The 23,334-nt window shown below is 34.1% G+C and overlaps 2 protein-coding genes across 6 annotated transcripts in view; both read left to right on the forward strand.

Annotated features, from left to right (window-relative positions):
- The window catches only part of LOC127808416 (uncharacterized), a 34,426-nt gene extending 17,144 nt beyond the window's left edge, over positions 1-17,282 (forward strand). Inside the window, exon 3 of one of the 5 annotated variants that reach the window (XR_008024938.1) lies at positions 2,934-3,074. Coding sequence is in view for 4 of the 5 variants with exons in the window: in XM_052346947.1 (XP_052202907.1) it covers positions 17,127-17,267 (141 nt within the window). In the remaining variant the exon portion in view is untranslated. Of the gene's footprint in view, positions 1-2,933; positions 3,274-17,126 lie in introns of those variants that run through there. The other 4 variants (XM_052346949.1, XM_052346947.1, XM_052346948.1 and 1 more) reach the window with 4 other exon arrangements.
- Positions 17,283-20,050: 2,768 nt separating this feature from the next.
- On the forward strand, positions 20,051-23,303 carry LOC127808428 (protein ECERIFERUM 2-like). Its single transcript, XM_052346962.1, has 2 exons — positions 20,051-20,670; positions 22,210-23,303. The coding sequence occupies exons 1-2, from the start codon at positions 20,212-20,214 to the stop codon at positions 23,074-23,076; spliced, it is 1,326 nt and encodes a 441-aa protein (XP_052202922.1). The 5' UTR covers positions 20,051-20,211; the 3' UTR covers positions 23,077-23,303.
- Positions 23,304-23,334: the final 31 nt, after the last annotated feature.

The raw sequence follows: 23,334 nt of genomic DNA on the forward strand, positions 1-23,334 counted from the left end.
AGTGCAAAGCTCAAAGTGCAGCATGCTTGGGGCTTTTTCTTTTTTTTTTTTTTTTTTTTTTGTGAAGCTCAATGACTTTAGCTAAGGGCGAGTAAAGCACGCTTAAGTTGAGCTTTTACTTGAGCTCTGAAACACAATAAAGAGCACTTCAAAAATATACTTGGTTTTTTGTTTTTTTTATCAAACAATATGAATGGTTGGATTTGTTTAAATTTTTGCAATAGTGTGGTTACTTGTATGGACTCCTTACCCAATAAAAGCTATCATCAGATCTTAGAAATATCCAAACAAAATCATATAAACATTTGTTAAAAAAAAAAAAAAGAGAGAAGAAAGACTGGTTGTATTTACAAAGCAAAAGATATTGAAGGAAACATGTAATTAGGGGTTGCTAATTCATTCCTAATTGCAGTAAATTAGAGATTGATGATTGATTATTGATTGTTATAAATTAGGGATTGATGATCGATTCTTGATTGTTGTAAATTAAGGATTGTAGATTGATGGTAAAGTAGGGATTGATTGATTGGAGGTTGCTATAAATTAGGGGTTTGATTAATTGTGGATTGTTGTAAATTAGGGATGATTTTTTCCCTTATTCTCCTATCCAATCCTCTGTATAAATCTTGTTAATGAAACAAAATGGATTTTCTTGCCAAACTTTTACTAAAAACAAAAGAAGACTCAACAAAATAAGAAGATAAAAAATTGAAAAAGAAGCCTCCACATATTCAGATTCTTTCATCCAAGATTTCAAGCTAGTTTGTCTTTCAAGTTCCATTAGGACCAATAGCTAATTAGATTGTATCCTTTTATATGTCCCCTATGTGTTTTTGCTATGGGCATAAACTTGTAAACTAGTATAAAATATAAATGAAAAATAGTTTATATTTAGTTTTTTTTTAATGATTGCTTTTTTTAATAGTTTATATTTTTTATGCTTATAAAAGTTTCTATTCTTTATTTTGTTTATATGCGCTTTACTTTGTACTTTGTGCTTAAGCTTCGTAGGCCTTCTACGGTTAAGCACGTTTAGCACTTTTCAAAACACTACACACGTCTATTGTAACATCTCTATCTTAATTGCACTCATATTTTGCAGATGTTGATACTTAATTACTACCCATCTTATATAATATTTTCCCTTTGTTTGAGCAATTGATCCAAGATATCTAAACTAATCTTTTCTAGGGATAACTTGATCTCCAAGTCTGACAATGACATCATACATTAAAATTTTTATTGAACTTACATTCCATATGTTTAGTTTTCGAACTATGAAACTTAAAACTTTAGATTCTAAAGTGTCTTCATAATTTAGCTTTTTTATTCACCCACTATTTCGTCTCAAGACAATATTGTATGCAAATCGTATGCCCCAAGGCACTTTCTTCTTGTGTTGTGAACAATATATTCCAAGGCTTGAAAAATCTATTGCAACAATGCTTTTCGGTTTTTGTCTTGAAATCTTGAGCATCTTTATCCATTTTTTGCTCTAAATTAAAGTGAAACTCATTTGTGGTTTCAAATGATACGGAGTTAGGAACACCTAATTCCCACTATCATTTAAAGAGAAGAAAATATGAGACTTGTGAGTCTTTTATTCCAAAACTATGTAGTTTGATAAAGTTAATGGGGAATGTGATTGGCATTAGAGCAAGGTTTATTAAGTAGTTTGGAAGAATCATTTTCTTTTGGAAATAGCTTAAGATAACAATCTCATCATTTAAACAATTAATTCATGGATTAAATTACATTGAGCAGCCCTGAGGTTTGATAAAAAGACATAAACACCCCTTGACATTTGAGAAACGACAGACTTCTTGACTTTAAAAACTCTAGCCACAATTTCCCTTAGCATTATTTCACATATCTTTAAAATGTTATCACATTTTCTCTCTCTCCCTCCCTCTTTTCTCCTCATATAGCAAACTAGCTAGAATTCGATTATCTATCGGTATCTCTCTCTCTCTCTCTCTCTAATTTGGTGATGGCTAAAGAGAAATAGATTGACAAATTGTTGGATTCTAGCCAATTCAAGATAGAGGAGGAAGATAAAGGGAGGGGGAGAGAAAATTAAGTGTGAGGTATGATGAAGCATCAACTAAACGCTGTCGTTTTTGATCAGGGGTGGAGGGCCACCTAGCAACCGCTCAGTGGTTGCTCCAAAACACTGCCATTTTGGAGCAATAGAGCACGGAGGGCCAAACGGTAACCCCCTGCGTCGTTTTATGGCTCATTGATTCTCCCATACTTCCTTGTCGCTTAGCCTGCTACTCTTTTGGCCATCGATCCCCCTTTCCAGATCAAATCCTCACTGTTGCTTCTTCTTATTTATATCCCTTCATCTTCTTGAGATTTGTGTAGCACAGCCTTCGATCGTTTATACCCATTAAGGTTTCATTCTCCTCAGTTTTATGACATCTCTTTGTACAATTTCTTCTTCTTTCTATTTTCTTAGGATTTTGCCTCTAATCTGTATTTGTTGTGGTTATGGGGCATTTTTTATTAAAGAGTTATTGTTTGTACATTGTGTGAATGAGAGAGATGTATATGGTGGTTGTAATCTTTTTTTCAATTAGTGCAGTGAGCTCTCCTTACTAGAGCTCAACGTGGATGTAGCTTGTCTTCCCATGTTTCAATCTAGTTTCAACTAGGTTTGGAGTACCTGTGACTGAAGCTATATATGATCCTAATTTTATGTCCAGGCGGCCCAATTGGAGCATTCACTCTCAAGACTTATTGATGTTTTCCTTTTTGCTTTAATGCATGAGACCATTTTGGTTGCAAGACACTAAATATTTTGAAGAATTAGGAAACTAGGCATACTCTGCTTGCTGCAATCTTTTAGGTAATTGACAGGGTAAATTGCCTCACAACAGATTAGATTATATGATCCGTGAATCTGATTGTTTGTGAGTGATGACATGCAGAAGGCATCTCAGTTCTTGAGCCGTGCTGCACGCCTTAATGAAGCTTTTTCAGTGGTGAAACGGGTTCCGGTTATACGGGCCTCTCTTCCTGCGGCTGCTGGAGGGGTCGGTTCATCATTGCCCGCGATGAGTTTGAGATGAAATTAAGTGTCAGTAGAGGAGGAGACAGAAATTGCATGATGAATTAAGTCTGAGATTATTATTATTATTATTATTATATGGTTTGTGTGTCTTTAAATTGTGTATGATATAGTCCCTTGTGTTCTGACTTGTTTATGTATAAAGCTGGAGTTACAAAACCTGGAATTTACATAAATTTTTTGTTCACTCTGCCTCATAATCTGCTGCCTATTGATCCACTTCTGTTCTGTTTATTAACCCTTTTGTCAAGAAGTTATGAATTTAAGTTGTGAAAATAATAATAATAAAGAAGATAAAAGCTAAAATGGTATATGAAAATGACCTTCCCAATATTACAAACAAGCATTTTGCCCTAAGGATGCAATAGGGATGTCCCTTTCTGGGTTATGATGAGCTGCCGAGTGAAGTATGGAGATCCAGAACGTGCTTATGCTTGCTCCAGCTACCACTGGTACTTGCGATTTCAAGTCACCTGTGATTGTGACAAACTGATCACATTCCCTTACAACCATTTATATTTAGGAAAATTCTATCCACAGCCCGTAAAATTGCTTTTCACATCTCATACCCCGCCAAATCCTCTAATAATTTTAAAATACCTATTTTACCCTCACAACTCACTCTCTACTCCGACCACCCCCGACCATTGCCTCACCTCTCTCTTTCTCTTTCTCTTTCTCTCCCGCACCATACACACACAAACACACACACACATATATATATATATATAACAATAACATATTCAACACTTATCTCAATGTGGGGTCGACTACATGAATTCTAGATTTTCATGTATTTTTGTCTTTTGTCATATCTTCATTTAAATCCATACACTTCATATCAAATTTTAATATCTCTCCTAAAGTTTTATTGGATCTGCCTCTATCTCTTTTTTTAACTGATTGTTCCATTTCATCAACTCTCCTCACATGAGCATCTCTTGGTCTCTTTTTCACATGACCAAACCATCTTAGTCTGGTCTCTCATCTTTTCCTCAATTGACACTACTCCTATCTTATTACGAATAACTTTATTTCTAATTTTATCTTTTCTTATATGACCGCACATCCATCTTAACATCCACATCTCCGCTACGCTCATTTTTTACTCATGCTGGTATTTGACTGCCCAACATTCTGAGTCATACAACAAGACTAGTCTTATAGCTATCCTATAGAATTTTCTTTTTAGTTTTAATGGGATTTTACCATCATATAACACCTCTGATGCATTTCTCCATTTTAGCCAACCTGCCTTAATTCTATGTGTGACATCCTCATGAATTTCTCCGTCTTTTTGAATCACTAATCCCAAATATCAAAAATGATCTTTTCTTTGTAAGATTTGGTCTTCCAATTTTATTATAACATCTTCCACTCTTGCATTCTTACTAAATTTACATTCCACACACACACACACACATATATATATTTATACACGTCATTGTTGGCCGACCCACACACATACAGATATATATATACACATACTAACACACACACACATATATATACACACACACACACACGACTGTTGCATGGCTGCGGCAGCCATGGAACGCCCCGACTACCATGGCAGTTGAGGAACGCGAGGTGGGTCGGCACCGCTATTGCCAAGATGGGTCAGCAATGGCTGACCCACCCGGGGGGACCGCCAAATCGCGGGGTTTGGGGCTTGGTCGAACCCCCGAACCTCACGATTCGGGGGGGGTCCCTGAACCACAACGGTCAAGGGTTCGAGGGATCCCCGAACCCCGCGATGCGCTCGAACCCCCACATTGCCTTTGTTTGAGCAATTTATCCAAGATATTTAAACTAATCTTTTCTAGGGGTAACTTGATCTCAAGTCTGACGTTGACATCATGCATTAAAATTTTTATTGAACTTACATTTCATATGTTTAGTTTTCGAACTATGAAACTTAAAACTTTAGATTCTAAAGTGTCTTCATAATTTAGCTTTTTTATTCTCCCACTATTTTGTCTCAAGAAAATATTGTATGCAAATCGTATGCCCCAAGGCACTTTCTTCTTGTGTTGTGAACAACATATTCCAAGGCTTGAAAAATCTATTGCAACAATGCTTTTAGGTTTTTGTCTTGAAATCTTGAGCATCTTTATCCATTTTTTGCTCTAAATTAAAGTGAAACTCATTTGTGGTTTCAAATGATATGGAGTCAAGAACACCTAATTCCCACTATCATTTAAAGAGAAGAAAATATGAGACTTGTGAGTCTTTTATTCCAAAACTATGTAGTTTGATAAAGTTAATGGGAAATGTGATTGGCATTAGAGCAAGGTTTATTAAGTAGTTTAGAAGAATCATTTTCTTTTGGAAATAGCTTAAGATAACAATCTCATCATTTAAACAATTAATTCATGGGTTAAATTATATTGAGCAGCCCTGAGGTTTGATAAAAAGACATAAACACCTCTTGACATTTGAGAAACAACAGACCTCTCTTGACTTTACAACTCTAGCTACAATTTCTCTTAGCATTATTTCATAGATCTTTAAAATTTCATCACATTTTCTCTCTCTCTCTCTCCCTCTCTCCTTCTTTTCTCCTCGTATAGCAAACTAGTTGGAATTCAATTATCTATCGGTATCTCTCACTTTGTCTCTCTCCAATTTGGTGATGGCTAAAGAGAAATAGATTGACAAATTGTTGGATTCCGGCCAATTCGCCAAATAGAGGAGGAAGATAAGGGGAGGGGGAGAGAAAATATAAGTGTGAGCAGGGCTGGCCTTGAAATGTTAGAGGCCCTAAGCGAAATTTTATATGGGGCCCCTATATTTAAAAATGAAATTATATGTAACGAATACAAATAAATTTATTTTACTATATAACAACATTAAAAATTTTCACAATAATAGTTTAAAATTTACAATATTTCACTTTAAATTTACTCTTCTAGCATTTTTAGATGAAAAATCAACAATTAAACTATTACAATCAATTTGTTCTAACATATGTCTTTCAATAGACATCATGGCCAATCCATTCAATCTTTCTTGTGACATTGTTGACCGAAGGTAAGATTTTATCAACTTTAACTTTGAAAAACTTCGCTCTGCAGAAATAACTGTAACTTGTATGGTCAAAAGTATTCTATACGCAATCTACACATTCAGAAAACAACAATTCATCGTTTTAATGTAGTCTAATACTTCAATTGACTTCTTGGTCTCTTCTGGCAAACATCTCACAACTTTTAGCTCAAAAAATAACTTTTGTCCATCAATATCTAAATTTGACTTATACCTCAAAAATTCTTCTAACCTATTACACGATCTTTTCAAACAATTATCATTTGTAGAATATAATTTTTTCAAATCAAATAGAAATCAGAAAATATTTTCATATTCTTGAAGTTGTTCAAACCCACACTTAAGTGAAGAAAGAGCTTGATCAACTACATATAAGAAATAATCAACTCTAAAAGTTTCTTCAGCTAAATGTGTTATCTCATCATTAACATTTTCATCAAATTGCTTTTTTCTATGAATAATACGCTTTTCTTGAAAAACAGGTTCAATTTCCATTTGAGCAGCAATTTTTTTAGCAATAATCATGTCAGATTCAAATCCAATTTCTCTATAGGTTTCAAAAAAAGAAATTAGTGCTTTCAAGTGACTTATAGCAACATAATGACCATATCGTTACTTTGCAATATTTTGCTTACTCTATTAATAACAGACAATATATTATACCAAAAATCATGTCAAATAAGAACTCAAAATTCATAATGTCATGTAATAGACTTTTAGCATCTCTAAATGTCTTAGGGTCATCACATATTTCCATCAAGTAAGTTAAAGCAACTTTAATTTGTGGAGTTTGAAATCTGATTGCTTCAATACTTTCAACTCGACTTTCCCAACATGTTTGTGATAGTGGCTTAAGTGTCAGGCCTTCCACATTAACTTTCAAAACTTTTCATCGCTTTGTAGATGATGAAAACAATATATATAAGCATTGCACAATTCCAAAAAACGATTTAGCCTTTATACAGGAATTTGCCATATCACATAGTGCAAGATTAAGACTATGACAACCACACGGAGTGTAAAAAGCCCTTAGATTTACTTCTAATACTCTTTTTTGCACACCTTTATGCTTTCCTTTCATATTAGAACCATTATCATAACCTTGACCTCTTAATTCACCAATATCAAGTTTAAGTGTTTGTAGAGCATTTATCAATTCATCAAACAATCATTGCCCCGAAATATCGTCTACCTTAAGAAATCCTAAGAAAAACTCTTTTACCTTAACTGGACTTGCTAAGACATTTACACATCGTATGATTAGAGACTTCTGTTCTTCATGACTTATATCTGGTATACAATCAAGTATCATTGAAAAATATTTTGATTCTTTAACTATTTTTATGATTGCACTTTTGATCTCACCTGCCAACATGAGTATGAATTCATTTTGAATTTTATGACTCAAATAATAATAATGAATTTCCTTTTCTTGAATACGTCGAACATGTTCTTTCATAATTGGATCAAATTCAACGATCATTTCAATCAAACCTAAAAAATTCCCATTATCTTCTTCATATAATTTTTCACTACTTCCACGAAATGCCAAATTTTCTTACTAAGAAAGCTAACAATTGAAATTATTCTCGCAAAAACTTCTCTTCAGTGTTTTATATCTTTGTTAATTTTATCTTTGCACAGCTTTATCAATTATTAAATTCTTTTATAATCGTCTTTCCAATTCAAACCATTTTATCATGTTATCCATGTGCCCATTATTTGTTTCATGGCTTTTCAATTTAGAACCAAGATTTTTCCAATCACTTGTCCCTTCATTAGCTAATTGAATATAGTTTCGTTCTTGTTTAAATAACTTGCAACAAAAACAAAATACTTTATTGAATGAAATGGAGTAGATTAACCATTTTCTAACACTCGTCATTTTTGATAAACGACGAGTGTAATATGTAGAAGAGAAATGCCTATTTTTTGAATCTTTAGGAAAATCAACTACATTACCTCTTACAGGACCTTTTTCTACCAACAAATTTATAAAATTTTAATCAATATTTTTTCAATTATTTGGATCAGTTACATCTAAAGAGAAACCTAAGGGCCTGTTCTCTTTGGCGTTTTTGGGCCGTTTTCTGTTTTCAATTTTTCAAAACACTGAAAATGTGTTTTCTTTGTTATTTTCAAAAATGCGTTTTCAAAAACAACTAAAATTTGTACAAAGGAAACCCAAAACAACATTGTTGTTTTGGGTGTTTTCAGTGAAAACTCACTGAAAACAGAAAACAATCCCAAAACACGGAACCTCCCCCCACCCGACCCCCAAACCCATTCTCGCACTTGCAAGGCAACTCTCTCTCTCTCTCTCTCTCTCTCTCCTCTCCTCTCTTCTCCTTCATCTTCCACCATTGTCGCCGACTGCTCCTCGCCCGCCACCACTATCGCCGACTGCTTCTCCCCCGCCACTACTATCGTCCACTCCTCCTTACCTGCCACCACTGTCGTCGACTCCTCCTCGCCCGCCACTGACTGCCATGGTTGACTGGTTGAGGAAGGAGATGAGGCAATCAACGATGATGAGAAAGTCGATCGCCGCGATGATGGGTGAGGAAGGAGATGGTGCGATCGACGATGATGATGAGAAGAAATAGGGGCGGCCGATGGTAAAAGGAAGAGGCGGCGGCGGCAGAAGATGGGCTACGCATAACCCTAGATGGAAGAAGAAAGAAGATGGAAGAAGAAAGGAGATGCATTCTCTGTTTTTTTTTTTCTGTTATTTATTTTTTTGGCTTATTTTATTTAAATATTAAATTGAATATGTGATATGTTTTGTTTGTATTAATTTTTTTAATTATATTTTTAAGATTGTTAATTTTTTTTTTATTTAAATTTTATTTTATAATTTAAAATATTTGAATTAAATTTATAATTTATTAATAAATGTTTATAATTTATTTTAAATTAAATTCATTAAATAAAATATCATAATAATAAAAAAGAAACAATTTTTAAAATTTCAAAGTAAACGCGTTTTCTAGTTTTTTGTTTTGAGAAATAGTTTTTCAAAATGATAAAAAGAATGCATTTTCAAAAATCTCAAAATAGACACTCAAAACACAAAACTCAAAATGAATTCAAAACTCAAAACACAAAACTGAAATACAAAGAGAACACCACCTAAGCATTCTGTATCAAGATTTTTATGTTCTTGCTCATTTCTATTTTTTGTATCCCCTAATTCATGTTGTTCCTCTTTATCTACTACCAAATTATCGCACTTTTCATTTTCTATTATATTACTAATATTTCTAGTGACAAACTTGTCTAAAGCTCCTACTTGAGATAGAATAAACTCTTGAGTTTTTTTTTTATTTCTTTTTCTTTTCATTTCCAGATAAATATTTTTTAGTAGACATAATAAATTAATTTAAATATAAAAATTAATACAATATCAAATTCAAATGTAATTGAGGAACAATAGAACCTAGATAAATCTGATAATTGAAATTTTGAATTAAAATTTGCCTGCAAAACAAAATATTAGAAGAACACAAGAGATAGAATAAAAGATATGTTATATGTAGATATTAGAGTAGAGACAGAACAAAAATTGTTATAAATATATATATATATTATATGTATAATATAATCATTCCTATTTTTAAACCCGTCGCCGAACCGCTAGTGTTAAACTACTAGTGTGTTATGTGCTAAATGTTAATGTTGTGTATTGGCAGTATTGCTATTTGCTATGTGGCTCAATAGTCAATGATTGTGTCTGTGTGCTACTGTGTTTAACAAGAATTACCATGCAACAAGAAGAAAGAAAAAGACGAAGAGGATGTTGAATGCATCGCACGCATGCACTGGAGGCTGGAGCAACAAAATAGAAATGAAGACTTGTTTCTTGGCTAAAAATTTCATTTATTACATATATTATTATATAATATTATATATATATATAAGTGGCACTTGTTAGAACTGAAATGATGAGGCACACACCAAGAGGGGGGGTGAATTGGTTATTTTAAAACTTAATTTAAAACTTTGAAATCATTTTGATTGAAAATAAAAATTCAATGCAAGTGAGGATAATGAAATTCTAGCAATGATAAACAAATCAAAAAACATAAGCAAAAGAGAACACAAAAATTTATAGTGGTTCGGCTTAACCCAAGCCTAATCCACTACCTTAGCTCCTCACTAAGGATTTTTCAAACCATCCACTATCAACCCCCTACTCAACCCGAGTAGGTCCTCTAGTCCAAGACTAAGAATTACAACCTCCCACTCAAATGGGTCCTCTAGCTACACAAGCTAGGAAAATAACAACGATACAAATGAAAGAGAGAAACTAAGAGTTAACACTCTTAGTTACAAGTTTTCTCATAATGAAAACAAAGTTTAATAATAAATTTACAATGATAGAACAACGAAGCCTTGGAGAGAAAATACAACAATGAAAGCGCAAATATTATAAGCTCGAGTAAAAATGATTTGAACTCTTTAGATCAACTTGTTCCCATCCATTAACCTTCTCTTGATCATCCATGACTTGTATTTATAAGCTTCCCAAGAGATTGAAGAGAAATGTAGTCGTTTGTGACTATTGGGATTGAAAAACTAGCCGTTAGAAGTTTTCTGTAAAAAATATAGTCGACAAAAAAAAAAATACATAGTTGACTATTTTTACAAGTAAAACAAGATATAGTCGACAGACAAAAATGCATAGTCGACTATCTTATAACACAAATTTTTCATAGTCGACAAACACATAAACATAGTCGACAAATGCAAAAATGTGAAGAGGATTTTGAATTTTATGAATAAAAATAGTCGACAGATGAAAAGTCAAGTCGACTATCCTTACATGATGGTCGACAGAGTGAAAAATAGTCGACATAAGCCTTAAATAGTCGACAGATCAAATCAGCATAGTCGACTATTTTCAGACATAGTCGACAGCACTAAACCACATAGTCGACTATCCACAGACATAGTCAACAGAACATAAACACATAGTCGACTATTTTTTTTATAAAAACTGAAACGATAAAAGATAACATAAAAAAGAATATTTTGAATCATAAAATTCTTTAACATTGAAATCTCATAACTTTATTTCATCATCAAAATACAAATGTTTTTCATCATCAAAATTATATCAAATGCAAAACATCAATCTCCCCATTTTTGATGATGACAAAATATTTTATGAAATACCCAAAAGTCTTCCCCTTTTTGTTATAAATCAAAAATGATATATTTGAAAGAAATTTAACACAAGATTAGGAGGGGATTGGGCAAAACATCAATGGGGTAAGAGTACATTTGAGAAAAGATAAATTTTTACAAACTCCCCCTTAATAACACATATCAAAAAGATTTATTCTCCTCTTTAATCAAAGCATAAAATTTGAGAATCATTTTAACACTATAACTCCCTCTTAATTTTAGAAACCAATATGATTGAAATTTTGGATACAATTTCTTAAGTAAAATCATAAAGGCAATACATGATTCAAAATCATCATAAACATCATAATCATGGAGAGTTTAGGGATAGAAAATATACCACTAAGATTGAGTTTAACAATCTCTCTTACTCTTGGTTGGCAAAAAATAAGCATCTTTTAGGGTTGAATCTCTTCTTCATCCCCTTTCCTTTCTTGCTTGACTCATCCATAAAGATTTCTCCTTGAATTTCAATTGAATGACAAGCAACTTGCAAAAATAAATCATCCACAAGCTTTTGGTGCCCAAACCACTTTAGGATCACCATTGTTAGCATAGAGTTCCTCCTTAGGAACCCAAATTTGTTTAAACCTATGTGGATTATTTCTTTCAAAGCCTTTGTTTCTAAAATGATACCAATAGCTATGATGTGAAGCAAAAGATTTTTGTTTCCTTTTTATGACGATTGTTTGCTTCTTATCCTTATGCATATTCCTCTTAAAATGAGAGTTTTTAGGTATCAAAACATGCTTGGATTCTTTAGGATTTGCATGAGAAACATTTGAAGGCTTAGTTTCCTTAGAAATCCATTTCATTTTAGGTCCACTAGTTAATTTCCTTTTAAAAGGACAACAAAATGCAATGTGGCCCAATTTACAACAGTAAAAACATTTAACATCATGAGAGGTGTGTGAAGATGAGCTTTTGACATTAGCTCTTTGACTATTAAAATTTTGAACACCTAGTTCATGATCACATGAATTTGTAATATCCTCTTTGAAAATAGATTTCTCATTTAATGCACTGTTTGAGGATTTCATTTCAAATTCTTCCAAAACTTTTTCTTTTAAAAATTCTTTATTGGAAGCAATCAAATATTCATTCTTTGATCTTAAAACTTCCAATTCATTCGATAGTAAGTCTAATTGCTTTTGAAGAGTTTTATTTTTCAAACATAACTTTTCGAAATTTACATATAAATCATTAAAAGCATTCAATAACTCTTCCTTTGAAACAATATCATGATTATCATTTTTAGAATTCAAAGAACTAGACTCATGGACATTTTCAATATCAACACTGTCATCAAAATCATAAGTAGAAGTAGAGGTTACCTCCTCTTCTTCTTGAGCTATGAAGCACGAGATGAGATTTGAGCTTTCTTCTTCCTCTCTTTGTTGATGATTCAAGTGATTTTCTTCCTGTAAATTTTCATCAACATGCTCACAAGATTTGTCAGAGAGATACAATGAATCAAGAGTACTCAATATCTCTTTAGCACTAAACTCATGAAATAAAGTTATGAGATAACATGAAAAAGAATATTTTGAATCATAAAATTCTTTAACATTGAAATCTCATAACTTTATTTCATCATCAAAATACAATTGTTTTTCATCATCAAAATTATATCAAATGCAAAACATCAATCTCCCCCTTTTTGATGATGACAAAACATTTTATGAAATACCCAAAAGCACTGGCAGTGGTAGCCCGGGGAGAAGAGGGGGTGGTTTTTCAAATTTCTTTCTGCAGGCACATGATTGCGCCTGTAGCCTACATCAAATCAATTTATTATCTTTTTTTCATTAGTTTAATTTTTTTAATTTAAAATTAATTAAACATAAAATGGGCCCAAACTAATTTTAAATGGGCCCATGCCAACAAGGCCAGGACCGGCCTTGGTGGGGGGGGGGGCCCAAGGCAACTGCCTTAGTTGCCTACTCTTAAGGCCGGCCCTGAGTGTGAGGTATGGTGAAGCATCAACTAAACGCTGACATTTTTTATCAGGGGAGGAGGTGTAATACCCCATACCTGTGTGAGGTCACCATGTAATTTAAGTGAATTTAAAATACTGAAAATGAGTTTGATAGTAAAATAAATCGCCGAATTGACCGAATGGAGTACCTCGAACCCTAGATGATTAAGAAAAATGGTATAGCATCATCAAGTAATATAAATTATGATTTTTGGTAATGAAAGAAATTAGACCGAGAACAATTTTCGGTACAGCTGTCGACTGGGCTGAGAAAACCGAATCGACTTAAGTGACGTCCAAAAAGTCAATGGAGCATGTCAAGGACTAGTATTTTATGTATAGAACAACACTTAAGTAATTTCGGGTTGAATCGAGTGGATTTAGGGTCAAAACGATCAATCGGGCCTAAGTGTAATTTTTTAAATTTACCCGAGGGGGTCAAAACGATAATTTTTCAAAAATTTCAAAGGTGAAATAAGAAATATTAATCTTGTGGGTCTTAGTGATGGTGTTGGGAAGATCAGGGGCTTGAGAATAAGGACCAAAATGCAAAATGAAGTTTCAAAGGGACTAAAATGCAATTTTCGAAAATCTGCCAAAGCATGGAAGATCTGGCCGCGGATTTGACCGAAAAATCTGGAAAAAACGATAGCAAATCTCGTCAGGGCTTGTCCAAGGACGGTCTAGGAGGTGTACGGGAGAAGTTATGGCCGGAAATTGGCCACGTGGAGGTCGATTTTGGCCTATAAATAGAGAAGGTTTTTGGCCGAATTTGAAGTAGCAAATCGCTTGAATTTGAGGGCGAATCGAGGGAAGCCAATAAGGGGCTTTTGATCCTTGAGCCAAGATGAGCATTTTCGATAAGTTTCGTGAGTTTTAGAGGTGTTTTGAGGGTGTTTCAAGAGTTGATCAGAAAAGCAAGGCGGACTACCATGCCACGCCTGTAACTGCCCGATCGAGGGCTTTTCCGGTGACCTTTCGGTTGGAGATCGGTACCATCGTGATCGACTGGAAGTGGGCTTTCGATCGGTGTAGGAAAATCGGGCATCGGAGCATCGCCGGCGACTGAAAAATCAAAGAAGACGACCGACACGTGACTGTCACGCGCCAACCGAATCCTCCAGACCATGCGCCGAGCGTGAGGGCGTGTGAGGGCTCAGGTATTTTTGGAATTTTTTTTATTTTTAGAAAATTATTTTATGAATTATTATGTAAAAACATTTGAGAAAATAGTTGCATGGATAGTTATTTTGGATTATTAGTGATAAGAAAATGAGAGAAAAATAGGAAAATGTGAGGAAATTAAGGAGAAAATTTTATTTTGATAATTGTTGGATAAATATGATGACTAGGGTGTCTTACGGTTTGAGGTGAAGTGACTCGTGCGAAGTTCGAGAAGGTACGCAAATCAAGGCACATTGTGCTTTTCAAGGAAATTTGAGTTGTGTCTAAAGGTAAGTGTTCATCCCTATGGTTTGGTTATTGTGAGTGATTCTACCGGAAAAACTTGTTTATGGCATGTGAATGGTTTACTATGAGTTATTCAATCCACATTAAATTTCGTACAATAAATTGCGTACATTGAAATGTTGATTTTATATCATACATGTTATGATTTTCGGCATTGGTATGTTGTGCCCATGTGGGATGTGGGTTGTAATCCTGTGACGTGGCCCTCAAGTGACAGCACTCGGGATGCATGCCGAGGATTAATGTTATGTGACCCACTCGGGATGGGGCTGAGACAGATTTCACCTTACGGTACTTAAGTGGCGGGGATGAGAGTGGACACCACCCCAGTTGTTGGCTCAAGTGGCGGGGCTGAGAGTGGACACCACCCCAGGTTCCTTTGAGAAATAGCATTTATACCGAGGTGTGGTTGATTCCGGGGATAGTGCTGATGTGAAACTCTTGGGGCTAGGGTTGCGTTGGGTTTCAGAATGCTTTGGAGTAGAAGCGTAATGCCTAATAATGATAATGGGGTGATTCCTGGATTCAAATGTTGAGGTTATCCCTCTTAAGCAGGATTGTGTTTGCCAATGGGTTGATGTGGTCGTGTTGCCTTTAGAGAGATTGCATTTTTTCCAGTTAGGGTTAAGTGCTATGTGGGATTCTCTTAGGCTGGGGCATGTTAGGATTTGTCGATTTTATATATGATTTTGCATATCTTCATGAAAATGTTTTTGAATTCTCACTTAGATGATTCAGCATCTAATTTGGACTATGTCCCTGAAATATTCAAACGTTCCAGGTAAAAGCAGTAGCGCCGAGGGAAAGGATGTCGTCGAGATGTAGCTGTTATGTTTAGTTTTCGTAGGTCTTTATCTATGATTACGATGTTCAAAAATTATGTAATATTTTGATATTTTCATGTGAAACGTCGATTTGGTTACTGTAACGGTAATTGTCGGATATATATCATTGAGGTTTCGATCTTGCTTCCACTGATGTGATTGATAATACCTGTCTTAATCTATTAATTTTTTTAAAAAAATTTGATATGCTAAAAAGGTATAATCGGGATTGTCAGGAAATGATTATGATGAGGATATGTACATCAAGGGGCTTATGTTGTGTTAAAATATATATATATATATATATTCCCGAAATCTTGAGGTAATGCACGTTCTGGGAAAACGGGGCGTTACAGGAGGGCTATCTAGCAACCGCTTAATGGTTGCTCCAAAACGTTGCCATTTTGGAGCAACAAAGCACGAAGGGCCAAACGGCAACCCCTTGCGTTGTTTTACGGCTCATTGATTCTCCTGTACTTTCTTGTCGCTTAGCCTACTGCTCTTTTGGCCATCGATCCCCCTTTCCAGATCAAATCCTCACCGCTGCTTCTGCTTATTTATATCCTTTCGTCTCCTTGAGATTTGTGTAGCACAGCCTCCGATCATTTATACCCATTAGGATTTCATTCTCCTCAATTTTATGACATCTCTCTGTACAGTTTCTTCTTCTCTTTATTTTCTTATAATTTTGCCTCTAATCTGTATTTGTTGTGGTTATGGGGCATTTTTTGTTAGAGAGCTATTGTTTGTACAGTGAGTGAATCAGAGAGATGTATATGGTGGTTGTAATTTTTTTTTTGATTAGTGCAGTGAGCTCTCCTTGCTAGAGCTCAATGTGGATGTGACTTTATTTAATAGGTGAATCACGATAAATCGCTGTGTGCTCTTTATGCATTCTTTATTTCCTTATTTCTGTTTATGCGTATATATTTATCTATCGGAAGTTTTGTTTATTTGATGTTTTGTTTTGGTTCTAAGTGTTAGAGGTGGCCAAGACTTGTCCCAACACAATAGTAAGGGTCTTTTCATCCTATTAACAATTTTAAGAACAATAGAGAGAGAGAGTTGTAAAGTCAATGAAGGTCATTGTCATTTCTCAAATGTTAGGGGTGTTTGTCTTTTTGCTGAACCTCCTGTAATTTACATTTTCTGTTTTTCAGATTGGATGGATTCACTGTAGTTAAAGTCCTTTCAATATGACCAATAGTCTAATCAATATGACCAATATTTATTATTGTTTCCCATGTTTCAATCTAGTTTCAACTAGGTTTGGAGTACCTGTGACTGAAGCTATATATGATCCTAATTTTATATCCAGGCGGCCCAATTGGAGCATTCACTCTCAAAACTTATTGATGTTTTCCTTTTTGCTTTAATGTATGAGACCATTTTGGTTGCAAGACGCTAAATATTTTGAAGAATTAGGAAACTAGGCATACTCTGCTTGCTGCAATCTTTTAGGTAATTGACAGGGTAAATTGCCTCACAACAGATTAGATTATATGATCCGTGAATCTGATTGTTTGTGAGTGATGATATGCAGAAGGCATCTCAGTTCTTGAGCCGTGCTGCACGCCTTAATGAAGCTTTTTCAGTGGTGAAACGGGTTCCGGTTATACGGGCCTCTCTTCCTGCGGCTGCTGGAGGTGTCGCTTCATCATGGCCCGCGATGAGTTTGAGATGAAATTAAGTGTCAGTAGAGGAGGAGACAGAAATTGCATGATGAATTAAGTCTGAGATTATTATTATTATTATTATATGGTTTTTGTGTGTCTTTAAATTGTGTATAATATAGTCCCTCCCTTGTGTTCTGACTTGTTTATGTATAAAGCTGGAGTTACAAAACCTGGAATTTACATAAATTTTTTGTTCACTCTGCCTCATAATCTGCTGCCTATTGATCCACTTCTGTTCTGTTTATTAACCCTTTTGTCAAGAAGTTATGAATTTAAGTTGTGAAAATAATAATAATAATAAAGAAGATAAAAGCTAAAATGGTATATGAAAATGACCTTCCCAGTCTTACATAAAAGCAATTTGCCCTAAGGATGCAACAGGGGATGTCCCTTTCTGGGTTATGATGAGCTGCCGATCGAGTGAAGTATGGAGATCCAGAACATGCTTGTGCTTGCTCCAGCTACCACTGGTACTTACGATTTCAAGTCACCTGTGATTGTGACAAACTGATCACATTCCCTTACAACCATTTATATTTAAATGTATTATTATCTCATTTTTTTTTATTTTTTTTATAAATTTTAACAATCTTTATATATATAAAAGTAAGATAGTCTTGAAAAAAGAAATTTTCTTCAAAACTTGTATTAATCATTTGTAATTAATATTTATTACATTAATAATTTATATTTTGTAATTTGCATTAATAATTTAAATCTTTCAATTGCTTTGAAATGATAAGTAGTAATATAATTTTTCCTTAAAACTTGCATTAATGATTTGCATTTAGTACTTATTGCATTAATAATTTAAATCTTTCAATTGTTTTGAAATAATATGTACTAATTATTGTAAAATTAATAATGAATTTTAAATACACGAATTTTTCAATGATAATTATGAGTTTTTCAATATATTATTATGTGAATATTAAATATTTAATTAATCCGTCAATCAATTAAAAATAAATATTATTTATAAGGAATATAAATAGACACTTAAATTATTAATTAAGTCATAGAAAATTATTCATTTATATAAAATTCTAACTTTATATAATATAATATAAATATTATATATTATAGTAAAATAGTATAATATATAGTAAACTCCAAAAATCTGTCAAACTATTTTTTACATCTAAAATTTGTATTAAATTTGCATGAATTTTTCAATGTTATTAATTAATCAAAAATAAATATTTTTTGTTAGATCTTCTCATCAATTAATCCTTCAATCAATCAAAAATAAATATTATTTATGAGAAATATAAATAGACACTTAAAATATTAATTAAGTCACGAAAAATTATTCATTAAATAAAATCTTATCTTTGTATAATATAATCTTTATATATATAAAAGTAGAATAGTCTTGAAAAAAGAAATTTTTCTCCAAAACTTGCATTAATGATTTGTAATTAATATTTATTGTATTATATTATTTTGTATAATATAATAATATATAATATATTATATTAAAGTAGAATAATTTTCAAATTTTTGTTCTCTCCAAAAATCTGTCAATCTATTTTTTTGTTTCTAAAATTTGTATTAAATTTGTATGGGTTTTATGAGAAATATTAATAGACAACTTAAACTATTAATTAAGTTATAAAAAATTGTCCATTTATTTAAAATATTATCTTTATAACTTTACTCTATAATATTAAAATATGATAGTCAAATAAAGTATTTTGTCAAGTGTCAATCAATGGTGAATTTTTTCCCTCAAAAACTTGCATTAAATCAAAAGTAGTGATTAATTAATTATTAATTACTTTAATAATTATATTATAGTCTTGAAAATGTGATATATCTTAACAAATTTATAAAAAATCATTTAAGATTGTCAAATGCTAGGCTTTTTCAATGCTAATTAATATTTAAGGTATCACATTTTTAAGACTATGGAAGAAATTAAAATTCTTATTTTTAAAATTTTATTATTATTGAAAAAACTTATTCTTACTCATATTTAAGAGTTTTAATTTATATTTATAATTATAATATAATATAATAAATAGAAAATAACAAACGTCATTTAGTGAATATATTATAGATTTTATAATATTTATTTATAAATAAATATAATATAATGAATAAAAAATTTTATAAGTATTTTGTCAAATAATCTACTTAATATATTAATTATTCTTTACCACATTGAATGGTAGTACATTGAATTAAAAGTATTCTCCATTAGTATATTAAATAGTGAATAATTAATTAAACTTAAATTTTGATAAATAATTGAAGATTACAAAAAAAATTATAATTATCAATTCTGTTAAAATTATTTAAAATAATAAATTAATTTTTTTATTTAAGTGTATTATAGGGTTCACCACTAGTAATATAAGAAAATAGAAAAGAAGATAAAAATGCAGATCTGTCCAAACATGAAATAAGATATAAGAAGGAAGTAAAAATGATTGAATGTGAAACCCCCCACCTGCTTGGCTTAGCATTAATTGAGCCATAAACATAAGCATATATTATATTATATTAAATGGTGGGGTGGGATGGGATGGCATTGAAGGAGGCCTTTCACGTAGCTGTGAACTGTGGCACTGCCACTTTTTTCCAAGTCATTTATGTGCAACAGTTACAACGGCCAACCACCCCGCCCGCCCCCACCAATTACTACTTGATAAGTAAATCTCTATCCAAACTCAGACTCTCATCTCATTTATAAAAGTCAAATATAACAAAATATGTGTGAAATATCAAGAGTGATGCTATTTTTCAAACAAAATTCTATTTTAGAAAGAGAGAGAGAGAGAGAGAGAGAGAGAGAGAGAGAGGGGATTCAGACCCCAGCCGAGCGTATACCCAACCTCTCCTACCATTGCTGCTTCTTCGTCTCCACATGCATTAAGCGCTCTCTCTCTCTCTCTCTCTCTCTCTCTCTCTGCGCGCATATATATATATATATATTTGGGAGTGAATATGATGATGAGTGGAGACGAAAACCCAGTATATGATGTGAAGTTATCATCGGTGGTACCTTCAAGAGTGACCAGCGAGGACAGGGCGGACCAGGAAGTGACGAGCATGGACTTGGCCCTCAAGCTTCACTACATCCGAGGACTCTACTTCTTCAGGAGGACCGATGTCGTGGCCGGGATGGACATCATCGACCTGAAGCGCCCCACCTTTAAGCTGCTCGACCTTTACTACCCCGCCTCCGGCAGGATCCGCCGCCGCACCGACCAGGAGGGCCGGCGCCGCCCCTTCATCAAGTGCAACGACGGCGGCGTCCGCATCGTCGAAGCCAAGTGCCGCAAAACCCTCGACGAGTGGCTCTCCTTCAACCATAACCATCAGTATTCTGTCTCCGATCATCTCCTTGTCCATGCACAGGTGCTGGGCCCTGATCTCAGCTTCTCTCCACTTGTTTTCCTCCAGGTATATAATCTAATCAATCTCTCCCCCCCCCCCCCCCCCCCCCCCCTCCCTTTTTCTTTTCTTTTTGGCGGCGGCTCGATAATCTTCCCAGCTCTAATTAATTAAGCATATCTATAGATTCACACTTTTAACACTTAAATTTCACCCAATTTCTTAGCTTTATTTGTAACCTTATAAGGCTGGCTATCCTTAATTAGCCATTTTGGGTGATATATATATATATATATACAGCATGTGCTGTTGTAAATGGTATGAGATGGAATTTAAAGAATGACCCAGTCCCCATCACATTTGTAGTTTTTATTCCTATATATATATATATATAATATATATATAATCCACGAGCATAGCATGATTAGTTATTAGATAACAGATTACACTCAAAGATGCAGGTTCAAGTTGTGACAATTACAGTATGAGAGTTTTACCTTTTTGTAAAGGTGGCTTTTTGTGGACATCATTCATGTATTGTGCCTCCTATTTAATACGTTGTTATGTACCGTGATTAACTCCTCTTACGTGTGTGAGACATTGTGTGAGGGACTCTTAAAATAAGAGATTTCACCTTTGCACTCAAAATATTAATTTTCTTTTGCTTTCATCAATATAATACAAATGATCATTCAAAAAGGTTAGCTTTGTCTTTAAAAGTACAAACTTCATTATTTTAAACGTTCAATATGCTAACATCAAAACTCAATAACAATTTTAAAAATATTATTTTAACATAAACATAATGCCACACAACATACTTGAATGCAAAATATGAATAACTATAGCATATAAAGATGAATAAAAGTCATTTCACTCCTAAGCTTTCAAGCCAAGAAGGGGGGAGGGAGGAAGGGACATGGGCTTGGCTCCCCTTGGGGTTAGGCTTGGGCTGATAGGGGTTTGGAAAAAAAAAATTATTATTTTTTTTAAATCACAAAATCTATGTTTTTTAAAAAATTAGGTGAACTTGGGTCTACCCTCATACCATTGTAGCGATTGCATTACATTCATTGTTTCGGATTAATCTATTTTGATCGAGAGATATACAAAAAGAATTACCAAATGAAAGTAAAAAGATCAAAATGCTTTGGCCTATTTTATAAATTTGTATAGTGTCACTGTTTGCTGTTTTCTCTTCTCATTTTTTATGATCGTCGATGCAACTGTTATCTCGTTGTTGTATTCAGGTGACAAGGTAATAGTAATGAAATAAAGACAACGACGAGACGACAATTGTATCAACACTCATAAAAAAAAAAAAAAAAAAGAAAAGAGTAGTAAACAGTGACACATTACAAATTTGTAAAATAAATAACTACATTTTGATTTTTTTTTTTATCTCCCATTCGATAATCACGTCTGTCAAACGTCAACCTCTCAGGTAAAGTACCACTGCCGCAGTTCCCTCACCAATGCAGTGATCTTGTGAGGCAATATTTAATGTTTGCCGCCGTAACCCTAACCACCAGTCTGTATCTACATTAATTGATTTGGCCTCGGAAACTTGACCCCCTCTCTTCTTTCCTCCCGTTTTCATGGTTTTAGTTCACAAGATTCAAATGCGGCGGACTATCAGTGGGGCTCAGCTGGGCCCACATCCTCGGCGATGCGTTCTGCGCTTCAGCTTTCATGAACACCTGGGCACAGATTGTCGCAGGTAACGTGCCCTCTCCGCCTCCGACCATGCCAGACCCCGGAAACAGCCATTTCCGGCTTTCAGCCGCCGAGAAACCCCGTTCTCTGAAATCAGTCCCCCCTGTCGGTGACTGCTGGCTCGCTTCCGGCAACTGTAAAATGGAAGTGTATTCATTCCACGTGACCGCAAGACAACTTGAACAGATTATCCCTCCGATCACCGGCGCCAAAGGATCTTCTAAACCGGCGTACTTTCAAGTGCTGGCCGCCCTAATTTGGAAATCTCTGGCTAAAGTGAGGGGGGAATCTGGGCCCAGCGTTGTGACGATATGCCGGAGAGACCCTCAAAAGAGAAAGAGTGAAATCTTCGGCAATAGCCTCGTGATCGGCACGGTGGGAGCGGATTTCAAGGTTCAGGAGGCTGGTTTACTGGAACTGGCCGAGCTGATCGCCGGAAAGATGGAGGACGAGAGCAATGCGATCGAGGAATTCGTGGAGAGAGAGAAGGAAAAACCAGACTTGGTAGTCTACGGAGCCAACTTGACGTTTGTGAACTTGGAAGAGCTAAATGTTTACGAGCTGCAACTGGGAGGGGAAAATCCAGTTTTCGTGAATTATACTGTCGGCGGCGTTGGCGATGAAGGGGTGGTTCTGGTGCTTCCAGCGGCGCCGGAAGGTGGGTCTGGTGGTAGAACTGTGACGGCAATACTGCCGGAAAATCAGATTGTTGAGTTGAAGAATGAAGTGGGGAAACATTTGGATTGGCCTATCTTTTGATTTTGACAGAATCAGAAGAATTTATCCCATTACATTATTTAACACATCATTCCAATCCAAACAATTGTATTCCAAATGAATCTAAATAATAAGGTTTGGAAACCTCATTGTGCTATTCTTGTTTTTATTCAAGTATTCAGTTTGGTGTATGCTTCTCTCATCCAACGCATTTGTGTTTTTGTTACTTATTTCTTGGACTTCTTGTTAAGTCTTCTAGTAATAAGAAAAAAAAGAACATGTTTGTTATTTGAGAATAAG

Source organism: Diospyros lotus, chromosome 8 (genome assembly GCF_014633365.1).
Source record: "Diospyros lotus cultivar Yz01 chromosome 8, ASM1463336v1, whole genome shotgun sequence".
NCBI lineage: Eukaryota > Viridiplantae > Streptophyta > Magnoliopsida > Ericales > Ebenaceae > Diospyros > Diospyros lotus.